Source organism: Lutra lutra, chromosome 4, assembly GCF_902655055.1.
Source record: "Lutra lutra chromosome 4, mLutLut1.2, whole genome shotgun sequence".
NCBI classification, from domain to species: Eukaryota; Metazoa; Chordata; class Mammalia; order Carnivora; family Mustelidae; genus Lutra; species Lutra lutra.
Window position 1 is genome coordinate 26,966,295 of NC_062281.1, and position 22,481 is coordinate 26,988,775.

The 22,481-nt window shown below is 34.4% G+C and overlaps 1 protein-coding gene across 5 annotated transcripts in view; it reads left to right on the forward strand.

Moving 5' to 3' along the window:
- The window catches only part of CSMD3 (CUB and Sushi multiple domains 3), a 1,255,873-nt gene that overhangs the window by 1,116,572 nt on the left and 116,820 nt on the right, over positions 1-22,481 (forward strand). For all 5 annotated transcript variants that reach the window (XM_047727675.1, XM_047727671.1, XM_047727673.1 and 2 more), the window contains one exon: positions 21,768-21,886. In XM_047727675.1, the coding sequence (XP_047583631.1) occupies positions 21,768-21,886 (119 nt within the window). The remainder of the gene's footprint in view (positions 1-21,767; positions 21,887-22,481) is intronic.

Below are 22,481 nucleotides of genomic sequence, written 5' to 3' on the forward strand. Positions count from 1 at the left end.
CAAGACCAGCGTCATGACACTTTCCCCTATGATTTCTTCTAGGAATCTTACATTTTCAGATCCTATCTTTAAGTCTTTAATCCATTTTGAGTTAATTTCTGTATATGATGTAAGATAAGGGTCTGTTTTTATTCTTTTGTTTGTGGACATCCAGTTTTCCCAATATCATATGTTGAAGAGATTATTCTCTCTCCCTTGTGTATTTTGGCACTCTTGACAAAGATAAATTGATGTGGGTTTATCAACTGGATCACTAGATTCTCATTCTATTCATTCATCTGTATGTCTATATACCATTACCAACTACAATAATATACCATTATTGTAGTTTTGTAATATATTTTGATATTGGGAAGTGTGATGTCTCCAGTGATGTCTCAAGATTCCTTTGGCTACTTTGGGTCTTCTGTGGTTCCATATAAATTTTAGGATTATTTATTTATCTAATTCAATAAAAAATGCCATGGGGATTTTGGTAATGGTTGCATTGAATCTGTAGATAACTTTTGGTATTATTGACATTTTGACAAATTTGTCTTCTAATCCATGAACATGGAATATCTTTCTATTTATTTGTGTCTTTTTAAATTTCTTCCATCGATGTGTTATAATTTCCTGAATATAAGTCTTCATTTCCTTGGTTAACTTTATTCCTTAGTATTTTATTCTTTTTGATGCTACTGTAATTAAAATTGTTTTCTAAATTTCCTTTCCAGATAATTTGGTGTTAGTGTATTGAAGTATTAAGGATTTCTGATATTTTGTATAGCAACCTTACAGAATTTGCTGTCCTGTGGAGTTAGGGTTTTTTACATATAAGACCCTATCACCTGGAAACAGAGATACATTCTCTTCTTCCTTAATTTGGATGACTTTCTTTTTTTTCTTGCCCAATTTCCCTAAGATTCCGGTTCTGTGTTAAATAGAAATGGTGAGAATTGGGCATCCTTGCCTTGCTCCTGATCTCAGATGGAAAGTTTGAGGTTTTTTTGTTTGTTTGTTTTTACCATTGAGTATGATGATAGCTGTGGGTTTTTCATGTATGGCCTGTAATTTTTCAAGGTACATTCCATTACATCAAATTTGTTGGGAGTTTTTATCATAAAAGAATATTGTATTTTTTCAAAAGCTTTTTCTGCATCTATTAAGATAATCATATGATCTTTATCCTTTAATCTGTTATTGTAGTATATCACATTTATTTGTGTATGTTGAACCATCTTTGCATCCCAAGGGGAAATTCCATTTGATCATAGTGTATAATTCTTTTGATGTCCTGTTTAATTTGGTTTGATAGTATTTTGCTATGGATTTTTTATCAGGTATGTTATCCTGTAGTTTTCTTGTAATATCTTTGACTATAGCCATCAGGGAATTGCTGGTCCAAAAATAAATTTGGAACTTTTTCCTCTTATTCAATATTTTGAGAGTTGAGAGGGATTAATGTTAATTCTTTAAATGTTTGGTAAAATTTACCCATATAGTCACTTGTTCCTGAGCTTTACTTTGTTGGGAGCGTTTTGATTAGTTATTTAATCTACACATTCATTATTGTCTATTGAGATTTTCTATTTCTTCCTGATTCACTGGGTAGATTGTATATTTGTATAATTCTTCCATTTCTTCTATCCAGTTTATTGGTGTGTAATTGTTTATAGTAGTCTCTTGAGATCCTTTTTATTTCTATTGTATCAGGTGTAATGTTTCCTCTTTCATTATAAGTATTGTCTAATTGTAAAAAGAACTGGATTCTATAGATATTTTAAACCTGTAATTGGACTAAGTGACTTTTCTGGTGACAGAAAATGTACACTAATTGTCCAAATCTTTAAAAAACTTTCAGAGACAAAAATGGCTTTTGTGCCTTAGTTAAAAACAGATAGGAGACATATATGATTTTGTTTTTGTTTTTGCTTTTGCTATATAATATTATCACAAGTGTAATGGGTGATTATTTTGGTAATTTTGGATTTATGTACTCTCTGTCTACAATGTAATCTCCAGGAAGACAAGATCTGCCATTAATGCAAGACCATGTCCATTTAGGAAATCCTTTTGTCTCCTGCACTAAACACAGCCCTTGAATTTTATGTTGGCTATGGTATAACACCTAGAAGTAGAAGATAAATATATAATATTGGCACATATTATTAACATCAGTAAACTTATACTGATGCTAGTGTTCATTAAGGCATTTAATACCTTAATCTGTGCACATTTTGTACTTCTGTTGGCTTTTGCTGCCTGATGGTAACACCACTAGGTATTATGTCCTCAATATCATTTTTCCAGGCCACTCAATCCATCACTGTAACATCATAACCTGCATTAAAATTCTGATAAAATAGAAACTCCCTGTGGGAAGTAACAGAGGCTGTAATTATAGACATGTGCTAAATAAATACTGGTTAATTGGTTTGGAACAAATTTGTTTTTGGTTTATTTTGAAGTTCACTTTCCAGCTATTGCTAATCTCAGATATAACAAGTCTATCACTGTAATGTAAATAGATGACAAATCAGTAAAAGAAGATTCAATCATTCATTCTTCATTCAACCATAAATATATGGAACGGCTGCTATATATCAGACAGTATGCTCAACATGGAAAATGCAAAGATAACTCTCACCATCTTTCTTTGGGAAGGTCACAGTCTGGTAGAAGAGACAGGAAGGTAAAACATTAACATGGTGCTATAAATGTAGGGATAGAGATATTTATGGTAGAGTACAGAAAAGTGGAAAGTAATGAGCTCCATTAAGGAAGTTCAGGAAGTACTTCAAACAGTATATGACACTTCGGCAGAGTCTTAACAAGTAATCGGATTTTGCAGTTAGACGACAAGGATTCGTTTTTTTTAGCATGATTTTCATGTTCAGACAGAGCTATGACATATGGCACATTCAGGAGAAGTACACCTGGTTCAGTAGGACTAGGTTGTAAGTTCTGAGGCAGCACTGGGAGCTAAGTCTACTTCTGTAGTCAGGGCTATTCCTGAAAGTGTAGGATGTCATTATCGGAAATTGACTTCAGTATTGATAACACAGTTTAAAAGAAGCACATGTTTTGGGGCACCTGGGTGGCTCAGTGGGTTAAGCCACTGCCTTCGGCTCAGGTCATGATCTCAGGGTCCTGGGATCGAGTCCCACATCGGGCTCTCTGCTCAGCAAGAAGCCTGCTTCCCTCTCTCTCTCTCTCTCTCCCTGCCTCTCCATCTACTTGTGATCTCTCTCTGTCAAATAAATAAATAAAATCTTTAAAAAAATAAAATAAAATAAAAGAAGCACATGTTTTGGATAGGTATTCATAATATAGATTATTAAATTATCATACTAAGCAAAGAAATTGAAAAAGGTTTTTTTTTTTTAAGTTTCTCATATACAACTTGTGCTTTTATAAAATGTTTTGTTGGATGCCAAAAATGTCCTTTATTAGTATAGGATATATAGGATCGTTAAAATTTAATGGTATTGTTTGACAGTTATTCATAATTTTTCAGATGATTCTTTTGATTAGAAAGTCTTTTTTTTTTTTTTTGAGATTTTGTTTATTTGAGAGAGAGAGGACAAACAGAGGGGAGGGGCATAAGGAGAGGGAGAAGCAGATTCCTTGCTGAGCAGGGAGCCCATCTTGGGACTCGATCCCAGGACCCTGACATCATGACCTGAGCAGAAGACAGCTGCTTTACCAGCTGAGCCACCCAGTTGCCCCTTGGTTAGAAACTCTAAATTATGTTCAATAAATGAAGGAAATTGAGTCATATCCCAGTCAATAAATAATAAGTATTAATAGTACATTAGAGTTTGCTTCTTAGAACAAATAATTGAGAGTTTGATCTTAAAGGAAAACAATGACTAGTGGACTTAAACTCACATATTTAGGTCTTGGAAACTAGCATCTTTCACAGAAAACACATGCTAGAAATATAATCTAAGCATCTTAAATCATGATCTCTAATTTAAAAAGTAGATTTGAGTACCTATGTCAAGAACGGTAGAAGGATTAGAAGGTAAATGAGATAAATCTCTGTTCTAATCAAGTGTAAACTTTATTACATGAAATGTGTTTTTGCCCTATTATTTGTAATTATTTATGTGACTATGTTATGAGTTATTTCTATAAAATGAGCAATCAAGGAATGCTAGGATTTTCTAAGTTAGTTGTCTGGGTCAAATTTAAGAATGTGGCAAAGAATTCTCCATTGGTAACGAATGAGCATAGAACAAATGATGTATAGTTGTATATATTATATATGCAGTTGCTTTAAAAAATACGTCTCCTCACAGGGAATGGCATTTAGTTTGTTGGCTTTGAGTTCACATAATCTGAAGTAGATAATCACAAAATGATGCTTTGACTTCAAACAGATCCCCAGATACTTCTTAATAATTATTAGATATTTTGATTCTCCACCCATAAGAAAAACAAAGAAAAATATCTGGAACTGTATGTAGGCAATGTAAGGACAATATTAACTTTTCAAAAATCAAAAAGTGGAGTCCTATTAGAAAATGATAAGATGACCAGCAAAACTTGTAAGCATTTGTTGAGGGCCCTTAACTAACACATCAAACTATTTGCTGGATATTCTCTTTTAACTGGAACAAAATTCTTAAAAATTTCCTGGATTAAAATAAATATAATAAAAAAATACCAGTACTACAGGGGCGCCTGGGTGGCTCAGTGGGTTAAGCCGCTGCCTTCGGCTCAGGTCATGATCTCAGGGCCCTGGGATCGAGTCCCGCATCGGGCTCTCTGCTCAGCAAGAAGCCTGCTTCCCTCTCTCTCTGCCTGCCTCTCCGTCTACTTGTGATCTCTCTCTGTCAAATAAATAAATAAAATCTTTAAAAAAATAAAATAAAATAAAAAAATACCAGTACTACAAAAAGTACATGAAGTTATAGTAACACATTAACATTTATCAAATTGTAACAATAGAAGTAGTTAAACTATTCTCAAGATAGAAAAAGACCTTTCTTTATGGTAAAATTAAATAAATCATCACTCAGTAGTTACACTTGGTAATGTTGTCATGTAAAAATGCCTCAGTTCCATGTGCTGCTTTTAAACAAGCCAGTGAATCTAAATTTAAATAGAAACTATAAATAGAAAGATGAAGTGTAGAGAAATAAATCAGAAAAAATTATAGAGAATGGGAAAAGCAGGACAGGGGGCAGATAAAGAGAGGGGAGAAAAGAGAAAATGACTCAATTAGTGGACGGTCATGAAATCTGTGCCAGAGAATGCCTGATGTTCTTTTAATTAATTAAAAGCCTGTGTGGCTCAGTCGGTTAAGCCACTGCCTTCAGCTCAGGTCATGATCCCAGGACCCTGACATCAGGGTCTGACATCAGGCTCCTTGTTCAGCAGGGAACCTGCTTCTCCCTCTGCCTGGCCCTCTCCCTGCTTGTGCTCTATCTTTCTGACAAATAAATATTAAAAAAAAAATCTTAAAAACAAGATTTTTGGAGTATTCTCCATGTTTTCTAATCCATTGTCTGATCAATAAGGACATTTCACAATACCAATTAAGTGTAAGAGAGTGGTGGGGAGGTCAAACAAGGAAATTTAAGTCCAACTTTATAGAAATAAAATGACTAATAACTTATGCTCTAGTCTAGAGGACAGATTTATGAAACAAGCTATGGCAGTAGCTTTGGCTGCCTGTTACTAACAGATTGAAAAGCAGTTATGATACATTTGGTGGATCCAAATGCTGCCTAGAGCAGCTGTGGTTTTGATACGGTGTCCAGCAGGGTAATCTCAAAGTCTGTGTGATCACTCAGTACACACTTGAATACATCCCTTCCAGAAATGCTGGAGAATACACCCAAGCACAGTGGCTTTTTTTTTTTTTTTTTTTTCAAATAGTCTGTCTTGTCTATGGAGAGGGTACCTTAATTTCTGTCTTCCCTTAATGAAGAAACATTTATTTTGTAGTAATGCAATGATCTGACCACTTGTGGAGGTAGGATATATTAACTAGACATAAAAATTTTAATGAACTTTATGGTTTCAGAAGCCCCTCTAGTAGTGGTTGAGATGTAAGAACACAGTGGCCTCCTTAAGAGGAAACTATTTTTTTTTTAACAACTATAAAGACTACATGAAAAAAATTTAAATCTAACTTTTGATATTTAGAAAAAGCAAAATGCTTAAGCAGTGGGTACTAGGAAAATAATGTGTGTGTGTGTGTGTGTGTGTGTGTGTGTGTGTTATAAACAAGGTAATTATATTAACTTTTCTCCATTGAGAAGACATCTATTTTGCTGCACATTTTTGGTATTTCATTTCTGGAAGCCTCTGCAATAGGAGTTCTGCCCACAGGGTAACATAAGGAGGGAATCACAATGGGGAAATAATGGTTTCATAATCACATTACGAATACCAGCAACAGATGCAGAAGACATTAAGGTTTGCTATAAAAAGGACAGATTTCATGTTTGTTTGTTTTGTTTTTAACCAAGAAAGTAGACTCTTCCTATATTCCTAAAGGATGATTTTAAATAGTAAAGGTTTCAGGAAACATGGTAGGTGTTCCTCTGCTTGGGAAATGGAAATTTGGCTGAGATTCCTTCTAGCAAGTGAGTATATTCTCTATCTGATTTTCCTACTCACACATGAGGCTTTTAGAAAACAAATTCTAGATTATCCAGTGGCATAATTTCTAGGCAGATATGCCTTGATTTTTATTTGCTTGATAGGTAAATTCTGACAAATGGGCTGATTTTTATCTACAATGCTCTTTTCCTCCTCGAACTGGAGATCATGACATTTTAACTTAGGAGCACCTGACTATTAGGATTATGATTAACATCACACAATTCTGATGTTCCTTGAGCCCATTGTATCCTTCCCATTCCTTGATCTCATTATTTCTAAGGCCCATTTCGATCATTTCATGTCATTGTTTTCCTATTACCTATTAAAGGCAACATTCTTTAGCCTCCTACTCCAAGAGTAATTTTATATGTCATTTTTATCACATGTAGTTTGTAATATTTCCCCACTTAATCAAATTAAGTAATTGTTTGTTTGCTAGATATGTCATGTGTTTCCTCTTTCCTCCTCTCCCCATTCATTTCCTCCACCCCATTGCCCCACATTTCTTCCTTTTCTTGCTGTCCAACTCTTAATTTATGTATTACCCTAAATCCTAACTGATCTTATCAGTTCATTCTAGAAGTGTTTTTCTTCTTTTTCTAGATTCTGATATCATTCTCTTTTACTCCCTCAATGCCTATGTATTTACTAATTCAGCAAATATTTACTGAACATTTGTGGGTCGGGCATAGTTTGCATTTGTGAATGAAAAAGACAATATCCTCTCATCTTCTTGGAGCTTATAGTCTAGCAGATGAGGACAAAAGAGAAAAATGTAATAAATTATTAAGCTATAGAGCACTTCAGAAAGTGAAAATTCATAGAAGATAGATGGGGATACTTGGGTGGCTTATTTGGTTGAGCAATGAGTCTAGGTGTCATGATCCCAGGACATGAGGTCGTGATCTCAAGGTCGGGGGATCATGTCCTGGAATGGGCTCCACACTTGGTGGGGATTCTGCTTAAGATTCTCTTCTTCTGGGGCGCCTGGGTGGCTCAGTGGGTTAAGCCTCTGCCTTCGGCTCAGGTCATGATCTCAGGGTCCTGGGATCGAGCCCCGCATCGGGCTCTCTGCTCAGCACTGAGCCTGCTTCCTCCTCTCTCTGCCTACTTGTGATCTCTCTCTCTCTGTCATATAAATAAAATCTTTAAAAAAAAAAAAACTTAAAAAAAAAAAAAGATTCTCTTCTTCTGCTCTTCCCCCACCCGACTCTTTCTCTCTCTAAAAATAAATAAATAAATGATAAATAAGTAAATAAATTATATCTTGAAAAAGAAACATAGAGTGAAGTGTTGAAGGACTGGAATGCTAGGGCTTCAGAGAGGATGTTTTGATGGTCATGGTAGACCTTCAAGAGAAGGTGATGTTTGAGCACAGGTTGGAACATGGTGCAAGAATAAGCTTTATTGATATGTGAGGAAAAGATGTATTGGGAATAGCCAGAACAAACACCCTAAAACATAAGTATGAAGAATAGCAAAGAGGTGAGAGCAGGAAAAAATGAGGTGAGAGAGAGAATGAGAGATGTGGTCTTGTAAGCTATTGTAAGGATGTAGTTTCCCCCTCTAATTGAAATGGGACTCACTAGAAAGTTTTGAGCAGAGAAATGGCATGCTCTGACTTATAAGGTAGTGTGGTAGTTTGCAATCATGACTGTTTAGGTAATTGGTTTTAATTCGCATTCTTGAAGTATTTTTCAATGAATGTTAAGCTACTTGAAAGCAGTGTATTTTATATCATTTCTTTCTGATATTGTGCAATACTGTGTTGTTGTTTTTGTATTTTCATCCTCAGTGAGTATTTGCTAGAAAATTGAAAAAAAAAAAAAGTAACTACATTTATCCAAAGAAGGTAACTGTATATTTGTGTAATTATACTAGTTTGAAAAGTTGTACATTATGACTTGGCTGATATCACAAGCAGCTCAGGGTTTTGATAGCCGACAAGCCAGTTGCACAGGTCATGTCAGTTTCTAACAGGTTGTTTTGTTCATTATTTATTAAAGAAGGAAGACTGGCCTTAAAAAAAAAACCGACATTTTTAAAGTTAGAAAACAAATTGTTTTTGTACCACTTCATTTTCTTCTGTGTTAGTCTGTATTTTTAAAGAAGATTTCTACATAACTGGGCTAAACTTTTTCATTTGTTTTTGCCTTTTAAAATATTTGAAGCAAATTTTGTAATTTGGTAAATACTGATATTTGAGGCTTACATTTGCTTGTCTATCCATGATGGCTTTCAAAGTGTGGGATATCTGTAGTATAAGCAGCCATTTGTATCAAAAACTAGATCAAAAACTAATGATGTATTGTATGGTCACTAACAGAACACAATAAAAAGAAAAAGAGCTGTATACACCATAAACATTTGAATGACTGCTTACGTTCTTTGACAGCAGCTTAACAATACTTTCATCAGGATTATTGTAATCATTATATTGTTATCGTTATGTCATCAGAAAGTTAACATTTTTCTAAGGTTTTATTTATTTGAGAGATGGAGAGAGAGAGCATGCACAAGTGGGTAGAGGAGCAGAGGGAGAGGGAGAAGCAGACTCCCTGCTGAGAGTCCCACCTGGGGCTCCATCCCAGGACTATGAGATCAGGACCTGAGCCAAGGCAAGTTGCTTAACTGACTAAGCCACCCAGGTGCCCCAAAAAGTTAACATTTTTTTCAAGTGTTCAATATATGCCAAATACAGTATAAATATTTTATAGATATATCTTTATTTAATTTTCCCAATTATCTTGAGACAGGTACTATTTTTAATCCTATTTTATAGGTAATAATCTCATACCTACATATTTTTAAAGTCAGTAAATAGTAGAGGTAGATAAACATTTCAGAGAATTTGATACTGGAGCAAGCAGTTCTGACCACAATATTATAGTCCTCCTTATAGTTTCTTCCCATAATTTTCCATCTCGGTATTTCTTTCTAAATATAAGAAAAAAACCACTTGTGTATGCATCAAATGTTTGTCGAGTACTTACTAATTACCAGATATAATTCCTAGGTATAAGTGCTACAAATTTGCATAATATCTAGCCCTAAAATCCTGCAGACTAATTGTAAGAACGTGCAAACAAGTGCAAAATTACAATGTAAACATTTTTTGTATGGTTATGTAAGTTGGTACTTCTGAGATAAATGTGCATTATAGTCATTGAAGTTTCATTAAACAGTCTATATAAGGCCCTACCCCAGAAGTTCAAGTCAGTGTTTCTGAGATTCAGCCACACATTTGCACTTTCACCACCCTTCCAAGATTACTCTCAGAATCACTGAAATACGAGGACATCTTGTATAATTTAGGGGATTACACAAAGAAAGTAGTGATCAAATCTGTTAGGGTTTACTGACAGTGGAGTCAAGGAAGACTTCACCAAAGGATGAATAGAAGTCTTACTGGCAGGTAAGAATTAAAAAATGTATATATGGAATTAGTTTGGTACTTTGAAGGGACCTCTTGAAATGTAGGTGGATATAAAAGCATTTATTCTAGAATCAGACTTCAGTCCCTGTCTTGACAATGCCATTTGATAGCCATGTGACACAAGGCAATTCCTCAAGTTCCTTAAAAACCCAGTTTCCTTATCTGTAATATGGGATAATGATAACACCTAATCTGAAATATTTCTTCAGAATTAAATGAGATCATCCATGTGAAAGTGTTTATCAAAATGCCTGGTCCATAGTAAACTCTCAATAAAGATCATCTTCTACTGCTGATGAGATGAACCCAATGTGGCTACAATTGTCAAATGGTATTTTAAGTGCTGAAAGATTAGATTAAGGAGGCGACAGATACTTTCTTGGAGATATACTCAAAGATTTCAATTTGTAGAGTAAAATGTTTACTTTTGAATTTTTGAAGGGCCCTTCTATTTTGGAAAATGGAAAATGCACTGCAGGAAGAGAATAGGCCTAAAGCAAGGGATTGCGATAGTTTACATGAGAAACTCTGAAGGAGGTTATTATGGTTGTGTAAAGTTTGTGGCTGGTTAGAAGTTGGAGATGAGAGAGAGGGAGGAGTAGAGAATGGTTGTTAGGTTTCTTTTGTTTTGGTTTTTACTTTAAATCATACCACTTCCTATAATCACAGCCTTGCTTTTATTCCTTTGGAGAGCTGGACTTTTAATTCCTTAGGGTTTTTCTTTGATTTTTTAGATCTTAGCTATTGAATTAAATAAACCAGGATCAACAGAACCACTTTTATTTATCTGTAGTAATTAGACCTTACAACTTACAGTGGGATCTAGGTACCAAAAGTATTTCCTAATTTAACTAGTGGTAATGCCAGTATTAAGTACGTAATTTAAAGAATGAAATTGGTATAGAGGGCACATATGGTGCTTGCAAAATAAGAAAATATGGCAAATGGATATCACATTTATTATGTGTGTGTATATTTTAAATATTTATAGTCATGGTGCTCAAATTATGCTCTGTTGGAGGCCATAGTTGGTCCATAAATTAATTGAATCAGGGCAATTTTTCTTTCTTTTTTTTTTTTTTAAAGATTTTATTTATTTATTTGTCATAGAGAGAGAAGCGAGAGTGAGCACAGGCAGACAGAGTGGCAGGCAGAGGCAGAGGGAGAAGCAGGCTCGCTGCCAAGCAAGGAGCCCGATGTGGGACTCGATCCCAGGACGCTGGGATCATGACCTGAGCCGAAGGCAGCTGCTTAACCAACTGAGCCACCCAGGCGTCCCTAATCAGGGCAATTTTTCTAAATTAAAGACACACAAAGCTGGGCAGTAATATAAATTTAGAATCTTTTTCTCTCTTTCTTCCTTTTTTTTTTTTTTTAGTTTCATATGTGGTGTTCAATGATTCATCAGTTCAATAAAATACCTAGTGCTCATAACCTCACATACCATCCTTAATGCCCATTATTCCATTGCTTTTTTTTCTGACACTATAATGTCTTATATTTTTTTTAAAAGATTTTATTTATTTATTTGACAGAGAGAGATCACAAGTAGGCAGAGAGGCAGGCAGAGAGAGAGAGAGAGAAAGGGAAGCAGGTCCCCTCTGAGCAGAGAGCCCAATGCAGGACTTGATCCCAGTTCCCTGAGATCATGACCTGAGCCTAAGGCAGAGGCTTAACCCATTGAGCAACCCAGGTGCCCTCTTAACCTTCTTTTACCTAAGCCCCTGCTGAGCAGAGAGCCCAGTGTGGGACTCGAACCCAGGGCCCTGAGATCATGACCTGAGCCTAAGGCAGAGGTTTACCACACTGAGCCAACCAAGTGCCCTCTTATATTGATATTATGCTAACAGATTCTAACAAATTACCTGAGATAAACAGGTAGCCTATAGTAATGAAAAGAGTAAGAAAAAAAACCCAACAATTTTGCTTTCTGTTAATAACAAAGGGGATTGAATATTGAAGAGAAAACAGGCAGACAGAATGGAAGAAGACAATTTTCCCTAGCAACCATGGATGACACAAGGAAAACTAAGGCAAGGAGTTTAGAGGATACATTTTTCTCTCTCAGTAAATAAAAATTAAAACATTAGTTAAGATTCTTATTAGTATTTTGCTTTTTTCTGACGTGAGTTATCATAAGCTTACATAAAGCTACCTCATTTTTTGGTGTTGGGAACGTGTGCTGGTTTGGTAGTCATGTGAATAGATACATCTGCTCTGAGTTAATATATTTTTTTTCTAACATATAATGTGTCAAATTTATCTGTCTTCTAATCCTCAAGAGCCCTGGAAAGTGGGAATTCATTTTTATTTATTTATTTTTTTAAAGATTTTATTTATTTATTTGACAGAGAGATCACAAGTAGGCAGAGAGGCAGGCAGAGAGAGAGGAAGGGAAGCAGGCTTCCTGCCTTGCAGACAGCCCGATGCGGGGCTCGATCCCAGGACCCTGGGATCACGACCTGAGCCGAAGGCAGCGGCTTAACCCACTGAGCCACCCAGGTGCCCCGGGAATTCATTTTTAAATTGACAATTTGTATTTTTTGTTTGTTTGTTTCTTTGTTTGTTTTTGACAAATATGATCCTGGTTGTAACTGTATGGCTTGCATAAATGTATTTTTTGCTAGGAAAAATGTCCCTTGTGCATGAAATGCCTTTAAATATATCAATTGTTAGTAAGCTTCCACAAAGAGATCTTATAATTTCTAGTTGCTCTGACATTTGGTTCTGATAGATCTTTATCATTAACAGTTTTGGGATGACAATTTGATTGTAATATGAATATGTAATTTCCTTAAATTATTGCCATACACATTTGTATCTCACTAATAGAAAATTCTAGAGGGACAGTGGAGCATCTATAAATCAGTGAACAGCTTTTGGTTTTGAACTTATACAAATGTGCATGTTTTAAAAGGGCAAACTACATATAGTAATTGTATTTCCAAATTTAAGGAAGGGCACTCAAAAATCTTAGGACACAGCACTCAGAGGAAAGCAAAGATCCACGTTACCATAATGAATATATTTTTCTATCCTCCTAAACATGAGAACACTCATGATATATACCACCAATAATTTTGCTCTCAATCCTGGGAAAACACAGGTGGTCCAAAAATGTCTTTTCTTTCTGCTTATTAGTTGAAGGGCTGGTCTGAATACCACAAAGTGTAAAAGTTGTCATAAAATAGTAAATGCCTAGACATGTATTCATTTAACTCTAGCTTATAAATAACAAAAGATTCAAATCAGTACAATAGTTATTTTACTGCTTTCCATCCTTGAGCAACATGCTTAAGAGATAATGCATTCAGTCTTAATGAGTTTATTTTTATAATCACTAAAAATGGTTTCCTCCCTTGGGATAATTAAATAATTGATTATTTGAGAAAAATAGTGATTTTAAGATTAATTATATTTTTACTTAAACTAATTTTCTTGTTCTAACTAGTTTATGCACTTCATCTCATAAAATGTTAATTGTAGAAACATCTGCTCAAATTAATTTATTAATATTTGTCATTTCTAATTTTGATTGCCATTAACAGAATATATTAAATGCAAATAAGTGTAATTGATTTTGCAAACACATCTCACTCCTTAATCCTATAAGGCCATTAGTTTTATCATAGTTTCCTTTTTTCTTTTAATCAAAATATATTTTGTGATCATCTCATTGACTTTTTACCTCTTTGTGGTATTGACTTAGAAATTGTTTCCACCTAAATTCCTGAATTCTCGAAACATTGTAGTTTTGTATTACAAAACTTTTCTAGCTGTATCTTGACCTCATATCATTGCTCCTGGTCTCTTGGTTTTCTCCCACTTAAACCAGGAATATTTTAGCTTATATAGAAGCTTTTTTATTTTGGGTCAATCAAAAATTTCAAGGTACTTAAGTTCTTGGCACTTTATATGACTTTTTACATATTTTCTTTATATTCCTGGAGTATGTATGTAAATCTATTGATCTTAAACATACAGAAACATACTCTCACGGCAACAGAAAAAAATATCTTTTATCTGGAATGCTAAATGACATCTCACTTCCATGGTTAAAACCACTAAATAATGTTAGTTACTATGTCCCTGCCACTATTTTAAGTATTATGTATATCTTGTTTTCTTTAACCATTGCAATATTCCTATGAAGTCAGTATTTTTACATCCCATTTAGCAGATGAGGGAACTGAATCACAGAAATCATTTCAGACATTACCAAAAAGATCAAGAAAGTAGTGGAGCCAAGAGGCAGATAAAGATTGTGTTCTTAATAACTTTGAAATTTTCCTTCTATACCCACAGAAAGAAAATACAATTTCCTACACTGATTAAGATTATAAAACAGTTCACGATGTATATTCTTTCTCCCTTTCAGCTTCATTTCTTGATGCCTTTCCCAAGAAAACCACTTCCCCTCTTTTCCATAAAAGAAGGAAAAATCACTTAAAAGTTCATTTAACATGCTGCCTTGTCTGCCAGCAGATCACATTCACCTTACCCCTCATTATTATGAGCTGGTAAAATATATACTTTTTTAGTAAGGTTATGCTTTTTTATTTTTATTAAATGGATTATTATCCATTTCCAATGTCTTTTCTTTTTCAAGTTTTTATCTAAATTCCAAATACCTAAACATACAGTATAATAGTAATTTCAGGTATAGAGTTTAGTGATTCATCACTTCCATATGATACCCAGTGCTCATCACAAGTGCCCTCCTTAATACCATCACCTGTTTAACCATTCCCCCTCCCACCTCCTCTCCAGTAACCTTCAGTTTGTTCTCTACTGTTAAAAGTCTGCTTTCTGGGGTATCTGGGTGGCTCAGTTGGTTAAGCGGCAGACTTGGTTTCTCAGGGTCCTTGAGATCAAGCTCTAAGTCAGGCTCTGCACTCAGCTCAGTTTGCTTGTCCCTCTTCCTCTGCTCCTTCCCCTGCTTGTGCTCTCTCTCTCTCTCTCATAAAGAACAAATAAAATTAAAAAAAAAAAAAAGAGTCTGTTTTCTGGTTTGCCACTCTTTTTTTTTTCTTTTTAGTAGGGTTATTCTTTATGAAATAATTATTTTAACAAAGGATGTCCTTCACTTACTGTGATTATTCCACTACCTGTAATCTTTTAAACCAGTCCCCACTCCTGCTTCATTAAGAGTTTCTTTAGAGCATAGTTGCTAATGTCCCTAACCAATCTTTGCATTTCTGGCTTATAACATGATACAGAGTACAACATAGGTATATAGTAATTGCTTAAGATAGCAGAGCCTATTTAACATTTTATCATTTAACTTAGCATTAAACTGTAGACTAAACTTTGAGTAGTTTCTTACTGAATATTCAATTAATTATTCCAAGTAATTCTAAGTTAAATGTTAAGTGAGGGAAGAACAAGTAAAGTAAGTAAAAATTTAAGGATCAAGGTAAATGTGAGCTAAATCTGTACCACAACATGTTCCTAAACCACTGTTGCCCATCAGTGACTATTGAGTCAGAACTGTTCTTCTGAAAAAACTTACAATTATCCAAGTTACATGTTACATAATAGGTATTAACCAAATATTTGTATATTGGATTAATTAATTCAAAATATATTTTCAGCAAAAAAGTCTGCGTGTTTGCATTGGAGTTTTTTCTCAAACTAGTAGATGAGCTTATGTTGAATTTACCCTTTGATTGTCACCAACTTCTCTGTTTTTTTAAAAAAAATTATTATCTTATAATGATAAATGTGGAATGCCAAATGACAATTCTAGTGTATTTTATTTTATTTTATTTTATTTTTTTTATTTATTTGACAGAGAGAGATCACAAGTAGATGGAGAGGCAGGCAGAGAGAGAGAGGGAAGCAGGATCTCTGCTGAGCAGAGAACCCGATGCGGGACTCGATCCCAGGACCCTGAGATCATGACCTGAGCCGAAGGCAGCGGCTTAACCCACTGAGCCACCCAGGCTCCCAACAATTCTAGTGTATTTTAAAAACCCATGGGACACCTGGGTGGTTCAGTGGGTTGAGTATCTTCCTTTGGCTCAGGTCATTATCCCAGGGTCCTGGGATCAAGTCCCATGTCAGGCTCTCTGCTCAGAGGGAAACCTGCTTCTCTCCCTCCTTCTGCCCCTCTGCCCCCACACTTGTACTCTTTCTCTCTCTCTCCATCTCTGTCAAATAAATAAATAAAATCTTAAGAAAAAAAAAAGCCCTCTTATGGGAGTACCTGGGTGGCTCATTCCATTAAGCAGCAGACTCTTGATTTCCTTCAGGTCATAATCTCAAGGTTTTGGGATTGAGCCCTGGATCAGGCTCCCTTGCTCAGCAAGAAGTCTGCTTAATGATTCTTTCTCTCTCTCTGCCCTTCCCCCATGTTCACCTCTCTCTCTCTTTCTTCCTAAAATAAATAATAAATAAATCTTAAAAAAAAAAACAAAAACAAAAACATAACTCATATATAACAAATATAGCAATAATAGTAATCCTGGGGTACCTAAGTGGTACAGTTGGCTGAGTGGCTGGCTCTTGGTTTTGGCTCAAGTTATGATCTCAGAGTCAAGGGATTGTGCTCTGTATCAGCTCTGTGCTCAGTGCAAAGTCTGCTTCAGGATTTTCTCTCTCCCTCTGCCCCTCCCTCAGCTTGCTTGCACTCTCTCTCTCTCTCTAAAATAAATAAATAAATCTTAAAAGAAAGAAATAATTGTTACCTTAAATCCATTATTTAGAGGAAAACTTAAAATTGAAGACCTGTAATATATTTAAAAAATAATATCTTCACTCCTACAGAACACTACCTTTATGCAAAGACACATGATTCAATTCCTGTTCCTTTCTTACATGTATACAGATGCAATATTTTGGTCATTATTTTCAATAAATTTATAAATAGATTGTTTTTTTCTATTTAAATTCAATTAGCCAACCTATAGTACATCATTAGTTTTTGATACATAATATTCAGTGATTCATTAGTTGCATATAACACCCAATGCTCATTGTATAACATGCCCTCCTTACTGTCCATCACGGAATACGTAGATTGTGATGTTAAATTTGTGAAGGAGGTTTTCCTTTTACAAAACAATGTTGCCGGGAGTCTTAGCAGTAATTAAGCTTTCTTCTTCTCCCTCTCTGCCTCTCTCAAAGCATCAAAGACTCATTAAAATCATTATGGCATACTGGAAAGTAATATACATATATATATAATCAGAATGATCAGATATAAATGATCTGATTAAGAACATTTGTACTGCAGATTGATTGCCTTGTGAACAGAACTGGAAAGAACAGTTTTTGGTTATAAATAAATGGTTATAAATAAAAGCTGGAAATGTGAAGAACTGAGGTTTCAGTATTTTTCATTCAGGGTAACTGCCTGCACTAATTTGACAGCAGTCATAACTCTATGCAATTTTTGATGTGGATTTGTCCCTGGACTCATTTCTGTTTGTTTTTGGCTACAACAGCAGATCAATTGATCCAATTTCCATTAAAAAAATACACCCAGAGCATATCTTTGATTGCCAACACCAAAATTGACACTCATCAAACTGAAAATGACTCAATATTTTGATTGCCTTGGTTAATCAGGAGAGCATCCTTTTCAACATTTTTACAAAAATTCTCTTTTTCTTTGCTGATTCTTACAAAAAACCTATTGATTTTATTACTTATGAAGAAGTGAAAATAATTCTTAAAAAACACCTTACAAATTTTTTGAAGCATAGTTGACGTACAAGATTATATGAGTTTCAGATGTGTAACATAGGGATTCAACATTTTTGTACATTATGAGTAATCACCACAATAAGCCTGGCTGCCTTAAAACTGCCTTTTAATCACTCAGAGTTTATGTGTTTATCTATTTTTAAATTGTTTTGAGAGAGGGAGAGAAAGGTAGAGAGAAAGGGATGGTGGGAGGGGCAAAGGGAGAGGGAGAATCTTAAGCAGGCTCCATACCCAGCCCAATGCAGGCTCTGTCTCACAACCCCAAGATCATGACCTGATCCAAAGTCAAGAGTTGAATACTTAACTGACTGAGCCCCCTGGGCACCCTAGAGTTTATTTGTTTATATAAAAATGTGAAATATGAACTGCAAAATTTTTAGATATTTCTGTTTCTTTTTTCCTTAATGTACAAAAAATAATTGGTTGCACAAAAATGAGAGAGGCCATCAGTGACTTCTTCTTATCTGACTACCTCGTCACCTTACTTTCTTCCCAGGAATAATCATATTCAACAGATTAGCTGGCCCAACTCAGTGTCTTCTTCAACAATAGAAGGGAGTATGTTCTTATACCCCCAAGTTCTCTGCTAGTAATTATTCACCTAGTAGATCAGTGACGTTATTATTTTTAAAAGTAATTCATGTTCATTATAAAAATTCTGTAAATTCAGAAAAATACAAGGAAAGGCATATAAATCACCAATAATCTCATAACCAAGGACTATAACCTATGCTAATATTTGGCATATTTCTTTTTGCTCATTTTTCTCTGTGATAATATGTATACAAAAATTTTTGACTTACAAAATTGCTATTCTGTCGTTTAGTTTATAGAGTTTTATATCACATTTTTATTTTATTTTAAGATTTATTTTGTTTGAGAGAGAGAGGGAGAGAGAGCACATGCATGGTTGGGGGGGACAGAGGATGAGGGAGAAAGAAACTCCAGACTCTGTGCTGAGCACAGAGCCAGGACACTGGGATCATGACCTGAGCCAAAACCAAGAGTCTGACACTCAACTAATTGTGCCACCCAGGCACCCCAGGCGTTTTATATCACATTTTTTAAGTTAAACTTTTAAAATACTTTACTATGTCAGTATATATTATGTGTAAGCCTCACTTAAAAATGAGGCTCTCAATATTTTATAGTCATCACTGTACCATAGTTTTATTTGTTCTCCTCCCAGAAAAAGAAATCATCACTTCTGAATATTAATAGTTTTCTGTGTATATGACCCTGAATGGAGTACTTGATAGAAAGAAAAGAAAAATGAATGTATACAAAATTTGGTCTTCTCAGTAAGAATGACTGCAAGAATGACCTTAGTGGTAAAGAGTAATAAATGTACTATTTTTTTTTTAATTTTCCTTGGTTTTTGTTTTGTTTTGTTTTGTTTTGTTTAATAACCAGTTAGCCAGTGGGAGAAACCCATAGGAGAATACTAACTCCCCAAACACCAAGATTGTACCAAAGGAAGGTGAAATCTTATTTATAAGATTTCCCTCTTTTCTCCTCTTCTCTTATTTATAAGACATATATGTTTATATCATAAATCACTTTTTTAGGATACTCATTAATACCTGAAACGGGCTTTTGAAATCAGATAAATTTATTGTGTAAGACCCATTAGTGGGTATTAGATGAGATTAAAACAAAAATAAGTTTCTTTCACTTTTGGCTCTCAAAATCTACCTGGGGAAATGAGACATTAATCCTTAAAATGTTAAAGGTAGGTAACAATGGTGACTTACCTTGCCTAGGTCCATAAATTCAAGATTATAAAACCCTCGAGAAATATGAGGCATTATGTATGGTTAGAGATTTAGTTAATTGAACCCTAAGTGTTGGAACTCCAATCCATAGACTTCCCTAATGTCCTCTAGGGCTGCCTCAAATACATTCCCAAATGACCAGTTTACTCTTCTTCTTCCCTGTCTTCCTTTCTGACCTAATCATAATTCTATCAAGTTAGTACTTTTATGTCATTTTCTATCCTTGAATATGACCTATTTTGGAATGATTTTTAGCTCCTCTGAACATTGTATTATTAGATAGAGAAAGTATCTTCCATTTGCAGAGCTAGACACTAGTATTTATTAAGAAGTTATCAAAGTAGAGATTCATGTTCTTTTTCATACTATTCATTTATCCAATCAACCAATGTTAATTGAATGCTTCTTCCTTAAGATGCTGTGCTCTAAGCTGCACTTAAGGAGTTTCTATTCTCATAGTGGAAATAAATATTGAGCAACTAATTACACAGTTATTTTTTCATTATTTATGTTAAACACCATGAAGAATGTAGAAAGTGGTGCTATGAGAGCATTCATCAGAGGGAAATATCAAGGACTAAAGAATGTCTGAAGTATTGTAATTCTTTAGGATTCAGTTTTTAATATATTTTTCATGAAATGAATATATATGATGATTTTGGAGGGATGACTATTTCCTCCCGTAGTTTAAATATGCATTAGATTATCTTCTAATGTGAACCACAAATAATTGAATAATAAACATTAGATTTTATTGAAGATAAAAAAATTTCTTAATAATAATACATTTTTCAAAATCTTTTGGCAAAAATCTCAATTTTTTCAGACTTTAAATCATTTTAGGAAAAAAACTTATACTTAATATGCTTTTATTCTCTTATGTTGAAAAATATATTGTTAATGTAAAAATAATGGAAGTGTTTTTAATTATGGAATTATCTCTTCTTCATAAATAACTGATTTCAAGTGTCACCTAAACATTTCAGGTCTCAATAAACTACATTTTTCTCCTTTGCGATTATAATGTATTTGGAGAACAAATCTTCTTCTTTTTTTTTTTTTTTTTCTCTTTGAGAACAAATCTTACTTAAAAATACATTTAAGGGCTCCTGGGTGGCTCAGTGGGTTGGGCCTCTGCCTTCGGTTCTGGTCGTGGTCTCAGGGTCCTGGGATTGAGTCCCGCATCAGGCTCTCTGCTCAGCGGAGAGCCTGCTTCCCCCTCTCTCTCTGCCTACTTGAGATTTCTCTCTCTGTGTGTCAAATAAATAAATAAAATCTTAAAAAAAATACATTTAAAAACTTTTACATGTGGGACACCTGTGTGGCTCAGTCAGTTATGTGGCTGCCTTCTGCTCAGGTCATGATCCCAGCGTCCTGGGATCAAGCCCTGCATCTGGCTCCTTGCTCAGCCAGGAGTCCACTTCTCCTTCTCCCTCTACCTGCCACTCTGCCTCCTTGTGCTCTTTATCTCTCTATCAAATAAATAAATAAAATATTTTTAAAAATTACTGTAATGAGTACCTCACACTATGTCTCATAAATTAAAACCCCGTTTTGTATGAAAGAAGGAACCAGGTGATATGGACAAAATAGCAAATAATTTTTAGTATTTTATTAAGCATATTTTATAAATATAATTTTATATTACTCTCAAAATAAATTATTGTTTTATTCCTTAAGGGATTTTCTTTTTAGAAATTTTTAATTTTTGTTTTATAGTAGAAGACATTTATTTTTTATTTTTTATTTTTTAAGATTTTTATTTATTTATTTGACAGACAGAGATCACAAGTAGACAGAGAGGCAGGCAGAGAGAGAGGAAGGGAAGCAGGCTCCCCGCTGAGCAGAGAGCCCGATGTGGGGCTCGATCCCAGGACCCTGGGATCATGACCTGAGCTGAAGGCAGAGGCTTTAACCCACTGAGCCACCCAGGTGCCCCTAATAGAAAACATTTAGACTGTGAGTTAGAAAAGACTTTAAGGGTAATCACAACATTATTTAATGGTTGATGCCATGAAAATTCAAAGAAATAGTTCTATGGTACAGTTCCAAAGCACATTGCTTTTAACAACCATAGTTAAATCTTATTCACACTTAAATAGTACTCACAGAACATTCCTAATGTCACAATGTAAAAATCTAGTTTTAATGATACCACCATTCAATTTTGGTAATTTAATATGCATAATTTAAGCATTCATTATTTAAAAGTTACCTATGCTAATATCTTTACATATTCTCAGCAATTGGTTTGGACTCCTGTCCTGAACCACAAACTCCTAGCAGTGGAATGAAAATTGGAGACAGATATATGGTTGGTGATGTAGTATCCTTTCAGTGTGATCAAGGATATTCTCTACAGGTAAGGCTATTTTTAAATTATAGTTTGGATTTGCATTGCTTTTTCAGAATATTTTAATGGAGTGATGATTGATAATCCAAAAGTTTTAAAACAATATTGACTTCAAACTGTATACTGTAGCCTTAAGCCAAAAGTTTTCAATTTGTCCATAAAACATATTCATGAGAGAAATTACTAGAATAGACTAAATATGCTTTGTTCGCAAGTAACCAGAAATTATTTTTGAATCAAAATTAATCTTTACTTCACAATTTTCTCTCTGTTCATATAGGATGTACCAACTCAACTCTTGGATCTTTAGGATCTGAAAATAAAAACAAAGTGCTAATTAAGAGCATTAAGTGAAATTACCATGAAAATACATTTTTGAAACTAGTGAAAATCAACCAGAAATATATGTTAGAGGGTCTCAACTTTCTGGTTCCATAAAAATCTGTTTAAAGAATTGACCTATTAAGTAACTGAGGAAAAAAAAAAAAAGAGGCAGAGACTATTTCATATGTTAAATAAATAGATTCCTTAGAGAAAGCAAAATTAAAAATTAACGATTTATAGTCTTTAACATTGCATTATAAATTATTAGTCTCAGAAGTAC